The following is a 7,820-nucleotide window of genomic DNA, read 5'->3' as shown; positions in this document are numbered from 1 at the left end:
TAAATTATAGATGAAGAATAAATTATTATAGATTACAACATAGTAGAAGCATAAAAATTTAGTCAGATATACATCACTTTGATAAACTGTCAATCATTGTATCTTAACCAAGAACGATAGAGGGGATTGGCACAGGCCCTACTCTCCTATAAAAAAAATTAGATTTTGACCCTTTAAAATTTATATAGTTTTAAATTGGTAAATGATAAATTTGTACTTTGGCTCCTAAAATGATAAAATTTTAATTTAATTTTTCAAAAATTATAAAGATATAAAATATTAAAATGATAAAATTATATTTTAACTCTCATAAAATTATACAACTTGATTCTGACTCATCTTAAAAAAGAAATTCTAGCCCCGTCCCTAATCTTAACCCTACTACCATCAAGCCGCTTTGACGGTAAAATTTGGTCAACCAATTGGCACTACCAAAATCATTCAATAGGCCTCATTACATCAACAATGCACGAAAACCAAATCCCAAATGGCCTATCCTCCTTTAATTATCTCAAAGTATAAGTTTGTGTTCATTATCTTGTTGCTCTATATTGATAAAGTTCTCCAATAACAATTCTCAACAGGTTTAATTGCGCACTTACCTTAACCCATCGCTAAAGTGGTTAAAACAAAGTTAAAAAACAAAAACTTTACCAAGGTAGAGATAGCAAGCGTTAAAAATAATAAAATTGATTTTAATGTTAAGTAATATAAATATAATTGCTAATGATATTATTCTAAGAGATAAAAATAAGTTACACTTGTTTAGAGTAGTGATTAAAATTTCTCTCGGGTATTTATATGATCAAATTCGATAAAAAAAATTAAAAATTTTAAGTGTTTGATCAAATCTAATGAAGAGTATATTTAAAATAAATGAATCAAAATTTAGATATGTGTATAACTATCACATGGATAATTGAGATTTGACTCGTTAAAAAATGAAATAACCTTATTAAATTTTAATGACGTGTATTTTTTATAACATGTAATATCCAAATTGTTCATGCATTAAGTAGAAATGTATCTAAAATTTTATTTACACATTTTAAATATGCTTCACATCATATTGGAGTTGAAATTTAACACTCAATTTGACAACCATGCTGACAAAATGATTTAATTGAATTAATACTGATATTTTGATGATGCAATTAAAAAATTTTAAAATACTAAAGACTAATTTACAATTAAACCATAGTTGAGAGACCTATGATGGAATTAACCCTATATATTCTGTAATGTGGCTGATACCAACCTCAGCTGGATCATTGGCAGGAGGCATTAAGTACTAATTAAAGCCAAAGGGACTTTTATACCCAGCACTTTTCAACAGCAAAAGGACCATTGTAGCTGCACACTTGCCAATGTACCACCATTTGCTCCAATCTTTGAATTAATAAAAGGAAATATTTTATATATAAACTAATTAAACAAAAATTGAACTTGAAACAATTAATTTTTTTTAAAATATTTAAAATAGTTATTTGTTTTAATTTGAGATTTTCTTAGAGATTGCATATTTTAATTTGTACAACCGAATAATGATAAAATATTTTGTGATGCAAGTTGAAATTTGGATAACCCTAATCTTTTCTTCTCCTACTAATAGCCAAAGATGTTTACTAAGGTTAATGAAAAGATTGTTGAATGATATATAATTCTTGATACTGAAATTCAGAGTTTTTTTTAATCCTGACAAATATTTGTTGCTTTCTTCTTGTTTTCTTTTATTGTTATTGCACTTCTTACAAACGTTGTAACTATTATATATGAAATATTAAAAGATAAAAAACGATAATAGGTCGGTCATATAATTTTTCTTATTTTAATTATTAGTATCACGCTCTACATTTTTAACCTTAAAAATATTAAATTCAAACAAAACTTTAAAATAATTGTTGGATATTGACACGTATAACGAAATAGAAAAGATCGAACACAAATTTTACGTGTAAAACTCCTTCGAAGAGGATAAAAATCACGGGCAAAGGAGGCTTCGACTTTTCACTACTTAAATAAACAAACGAGAGTACATTATGGAGAAAATAAACTTAAATGTACTAAACATACAAACTCAAACCTCGAAAACAAAGCCCTAACTCTCATTGAGTAAACTCGAAATGGGTACCAATTTCTTTCTATAATCACCACGAAAACTCATCTGCTACTACAGCTTGTCACCCCCAAAAGAAAAGCCCTATAGTACTACATCTTTAATTGCCTTATTGAAACAGGGATCTAAGACCCATGGTTAAGTTTAAAGGGCTAAAACGACTAAAATATCTCTGAAGTAATTAGAGTTCGAGTAGGAAAAGATAGCAAAATTTAATTATGAGAAAAAACTCAGTGTTTGTGGGAAACACATCACCATGTCGCAACGTCTTCATTCTCGTCGTTTGTCGTCGTAACATCGTTGATTGACATTGATAAGTGCATGCAAACTGTCTGATAAATACGAGGTAGAACCCATATTAATTTATCTTGTTCCGAAAATCTTATAATAATAATAATAATAATAGTTGCTAATTGTTCATGTGATCTCATCGAAAATTGTATCGGTTTCAAGTTTCATCTTTGTTGAAAAAAAAAACCTTGAAAATAGGAGGAGTTGGAAATGAATATCAAATTGAAAGTCCATTAGATAAACATCACAATAATATAGTTTTCTGGGAAATACAGTGCCATAAACTTGCTGTTGGAAATGAAATCAAAGCTCCCCTATTCACTTGATGAACAATCCATGTACCTGTTGTATCATATTTAAAATATTCTAGAGTTAATAACATAAATTTTGACACATAATTTGTGATCATTTTTATATGGTATTATGCATCTTCTTTTGTTATTTTGTAATTCCATGAGCAGATCTCATTGACAGACATGTGAAGGACTGGGCTTTGGAAGTGTGCTTTATTATTTTTTTTTAATTTTTATTTTAACTTAATTTTAGGTCCAATAGGGTGGTCTGCATGTGCCTCTTCAAACACTTCCCAACTATGTTTCTTTTTTCATTTATCTAGTTTTCATACCACTTATATCCAAATCATTTCTTTATAAAAATCCAAATCATTTCTTTATAAAAACCCTTTCTTCATCATTAAAAAATTTATTATATATATTAAAATTGGAGCAGAAAGTTGATTTGATTTATTCTGAATGAGAAATTAAAAAAATAAAACCAAAGCTGAATATTTGTTAGATTTTTATTTTGACCTGTGAAATTAAAGAAATTATATGGTTACTGTATCGATGATGGTATCTCTGACCTTGACTATCAAACAAGCATTCATGCTCAAAATCTTGAAGAATGAATCGTGTCTTAATCTGCAATTTATTTAAAAAAAATCATAGTTAAGTGTGAAAGAGTTTTAAGATTCAAATCTATAATTAGTTAATTAAGAGGGGTTAGCTTAGTAAAAGAATATATAATAATTTTTATTGGACTGCTGATTACTTTTGAGGTCTTTTAAGGGTAGGGTCCCTTCCTAGAGCTGCATGGTTTGGCCTATGTCTTTTTATCTTTCAATGACTTGTGACCATTGAGGTAGGGGCCGTTTATATATATATATACCCATGAGCTCGTTTAGAGTTAGGAGGAAGAAGCCCCTTTAACCATTTAGAGAGCTTCTTGGGAGAAACAATGGGTGTTTTAATGGTGATTTTTGGGGTGTTTGTAATGGTGCTGTGTATGTGCACTGCAGTTTTGAGATGGAACGAGATGAGATACAGGAAGAAAGGTCTGCCCCCTGGTACTATGGGTTGGCCTGTCTTTGGAGAAACCACTGAGTTTCTCAAACAAGGCCCTAACTTCATGAAAAACCAAAGAGCAAGGTGATTTGAAACCCCCAAATCTTTGTTATTTCTTGCTTATCTGTCCTCGATTTGAAAGCTGGTTGATAAAATAGCTTCCTCTTTGCTTTCTCTTTTTTCCTTTTATGGAAGTAAATGATGTTTTTATTTCACCATCTCATGGTTGTTGTCACTTAAAAACAGTTGCAAGAGGGTTTTCTTGTAAATGTAGCTTCCAAACAGTAAATCATTCAGGTAATTTAATATAATTTGTTTCGTTTATTACAAAAGCAGGTATGGCAGCTTCTTCAAATCCCATATTCTAGGATGTCCTACAGTTGTTTCCATGGATCCAGAGCTGAACAGATATATACTAATGAATGAAGCCAAGGGGCTTGTTCCTGGATACCCACAGTCCATGCTTGATATCTTGGGAAAATGCAATATTGCAGCCGTCCACGGCTCCACCCATAAGCAAATGAGAGGAGCCCTCCTTGCCCTCATTAGCCCCACTATGATCAGACAACAACTTTTGCCCAAAATCGATGAATTCATGAGAGCTTTCCTCTCTAATTGGGACAACCAAGTCATTAACATCCAAGACAGGACCAAAGAGGTCTTTTTTTTGTATTTGTATATGTTAATATCGCATTCAAAGCTTTTCATGCTTTCCTCTGTTTCTAATCTGCTTTCCTTACAGATGGCTTTTTTATCATCACTTAAGCAAATCGCCAGTGCTGAATCCAGTTCAGTAGCTCAACAATTCATGCCTGAGTTCTTTAAACTGGTTTTAGGCACCTTATCACTTCCTATTGATCTCCCTGGTACCAATTATCGTCGAGGATTTCAGGTAATTTGACAAGCAACTCATATATCATTGTCTTGTCATTGCAGTTCCATGTTTTACAGTCTCAAGCAAGTAGCATGTTTATGTTGCAGGCAAGACAGAACATTTTGAAAATATTGGGACAATTGATAGAAAAGAGAAGAGATAGTGAAGAATCCCACAAGGACATGCTTGGGTACTTGATGAGAAATGATGACAATAATCGACATAAACTAAGTGATGATGAGATCATTGACCAAATAATCACAATCTTGTATTCTGGTTATGAGACTGTTTCCACTACATCAATGATGGCTGTCAAGTATCTCCATGATCATCCAACAGTTCTTGAAGAGCTAAGAGTATGTTCACATTTACCTTCCAACTTTGACCTCTTTACTATCACTGTTTCATTTTTTTTTTGTCTCTGGTTTTGATTCACTGTTATTTTTCCCTCCAGAAAGAACATATGGGAATCAGAGAAAGAAAAAGGGCAGATGAACCAATTGAATGGAATGATCTTAAGTCAATGAGATTTACAAGAGCAGTAAGCACTTTGCAAATTTTTTTATTCAAAAAAAGAAAACTTTACAAAGAAAAAGGTACAATGATTTGGTGGGCTATGCAGGTGATTTTTGAGACATCAAGATTAGCTACAATTGTTAATGGAGTTTTGAGGAAAACTACTCAAGATATGGAGCTAAATGGTGAGCTCAACATTAAAATATTCAAAAAGTGGTATTGAAATATTTCTTTTTGATTCTTACTTTTCTAACATCAATTTTATGGCCTCAAGAAGCTTAGTTTGCAGTTAGCTGCTCTTTTCAAACCCCAAAAACATAAATAAATAAAAAGTTTCCCTTAAATCACTTACATTGTTTAAGTTTTTATTAACTTTAAATCCCAAGGTTTTTTATAACAATAATAAAAAGAATGGAAAATAAGATGTAAAGGAGGTGAGATCATCTTCCTTCGGTGGACCTTACCCTATCATGATTTACAATGGCATACCTACCAATCCAGCTAGGCAATTCCCTGGAAGATTCATTCTCTTAAATTTTTTTTATTATAATTTGTGAAATGATTGAATTTTCACCAATGGCTCGTCTTCCTTTCAGGATATGTGATTCCTAAAGGCTGGAGAATTTATGTTTATACAAGAGAAATAAACTATGATCCATTCCTATATCCAGATCCATTAGCCTTCAATCCATGGAGATGGATGGTTAGTGACCCCTAATTTTTCCATCAATTTCTTTTTCTTTTCTTTTCTTTTTTTTTTTAAATTCCATGAAATTTAAAATGATTGATGAATACAGGTTAAGGGCTTGGAATCTCAAAATTATTTCTTGATATTTGGAGGAGGCACCAGGCAATGTCCAGGAAAGGAACTTGGAATTGCAGAAATTTCTACTTTCCTTCACTATTTTGTAACTAGATACAGGTAATTTAAACATTTAGCATTAAATCATTCTAAAAGCCATTAAAAGAAAGAGAATGAAATCCCTTTATTTGTGAGTGCAGATGGGAAGAAGTTGGGGGAGAAAAATTGATGAAATTTCCAAGAGTTGAAGCACCAAATGGGCTACACATTAGAGTTTCATCTTACTGACTAACAGATGTATGTACATAAAGAGATATATAGACTAATCAAAAGGGAAGGGGTGGGTATTTTGTACAACTAAAAATATGTTCTAACAAGGGTAGAAAATGATTGATTTTTCCTGTTTTCAGGCTCTAGTGTAGACTGTGAATAAGAATTTCTGAATTTTGTGACTCTATTTCCCTTTGTTCTAACTAGGATTACAGCATGTTAATAATCAAAGTGAGAGAAATTGGGAAATACAAATATGTTTTATGTATGGAAGTCATAAAAATCCCAACAGCTGCAGAGAAATTTCAGTTTTCAAGGATCTGAGTTTGGGACCTTTTAGAAGTCCTTCAATTGGACTACCTTTCAAGGATGTCATGGAAAGAGAAATTGGACCCATTACTATATTTATTAGAGTTACTGTGCAAGCAATCTGCCATTTCTTTCCTTGGCGAAATTGATGGGCTCAACTCATTTAGCCAATGTTGGGACTTAACATCTCAATTATTCATGTGTTGGGCTATTTGTTCATGTCCGAAGGCCTGTCTGAAATTTTAAAGGGTTTAGATAAAAATATTAGACCCGAAAAATGGGTTTGAGCAAAAAAAAATAGGTTTATTTAAAATATGAATTAGGCTCAGACTTAAACATTCAAGACTTGAGCTTGACCCGTTTTAAAGTTTATAATACTTTATATTATGTTTTTTTATATATATCATGTAATTTAGAACATACTAAAAAAATAAATTTATACTAAATATATAATACTACTCTAATGTAAATACTAAAATAATTTAAGATGACTATATAAAAAATTTCAATAAACAAAAAATGTATAAAATTATAAAATATTAAAATAATATAATATAAATATTTAAAAAATAATAATAAAAAAACATATAGGCTGGTCTAAATGGACTTGGATTAGCCTTTTAAAAATATAAACGGGTTTGGACAAACTTTTAGGCCCATATTCTGGACGGGACCAAACTTGGGCAAGTATAGAATATATTAATATCACGTTTAGATCTAAATTCTAACTCGACCTGACCTATGAGCATCTCTAATCTCAATCATAAGTTCAACACATTTTGTTTCCAAACAGATAACATATGTGTGAACAAAAATTAAATAACATCTTCTACTATTAAATAAATTAATTTTATTTTTAAATAATGTTAAATTTTAACAAAATTAGTAATTATTATTTAAAAAATATATGAAAGTTATATTTTTCATTTGTATTTTAACTTCAAATAGAAAAAGATTTTATTTGTAAAATAATAAAGTCTTTAAAAATATTAACTTTGTTACAAAGGCGACGCGGAGAATAATAAAGGCCTCTCTAAAAATGAAATTTTTTAAAGTAATCCTTTTAGAAATAATAAACTTACAAGTTAACTCATGGTAAATACAGTTTGACCTTTATGAAAAATTATGTTTAATCCTTTAAATATGATATAATTATAAAGATATAACTGTAAAATTCACCCTTAACATTTTTGGGTTTTTCAATTTATCCCTTAATTTTTTTTTCTCATTCTCACCTACAAAGTTACAACTTTTTTTTAATAAAACTAAAATTAGCAGAATCTGTTGGTCAACTAATTG

At 30.4% G+C, this 7,820-nt stretch overlaps 1 protein-coding gene across 4 annotated transcripts; it reads left to right on the top strand.

Annotated features, from left to right (window-relative positions):
- Window positions 1-3,503: 3,503 nt before the first annotated feature.
- Window positions 3,504-6,399, top strand: LOC107954898 (cytochrome P450 85A-like). 4 transcript variants are annotated; one of them, XM_041096444.1, is made up of 9 exons: window positions 3,544-3,834; window positions 4,084-4,408; window positions 4,493-4,642; window positions 4,732-4,980; window positions 5,079-5,165; window positions 5,247-5,325; window positions 5,737-5,843; window positions 5,938-6,062; window positions 6,143-6,399. In XM_041096444.1, the coding sequence occupies exons 1-9, from the start codon at window positions 3,644-3,646 to the stop codon at window positions 6,228-6,230; spliced, it is 1,401 nt and encodes a 466-aa protein (XP_040952378.1). In that variant the 5' UTR covers window positions 3,544-3,643; the 3' UTR covers window positions 6,231-6,399.
- Window positions 6,400-7,820: the final 1,421 nt, after the last annotated feature.

This window comes from Gossypium hirsutum, chromosome D07, assembly GCF_007990345.1.
Source record: "Gossypium hirsutum isolate 1008001.06 chromosome D07, Gossypium_hirsutum_v2.1, whole genome shotgun sequence".
NCBI classification, from domain to species: Eukaryota; Viridiplantae; Streptophyta; class Magnoliopsida; order Malvales; family Malvaceae; genus Gossypium; species Gossypium hirsutum.
Note: the sequence above shows the minus strand (reverse complement) of the source record. Positions and strands in the feature narration are given on the sequence as shown.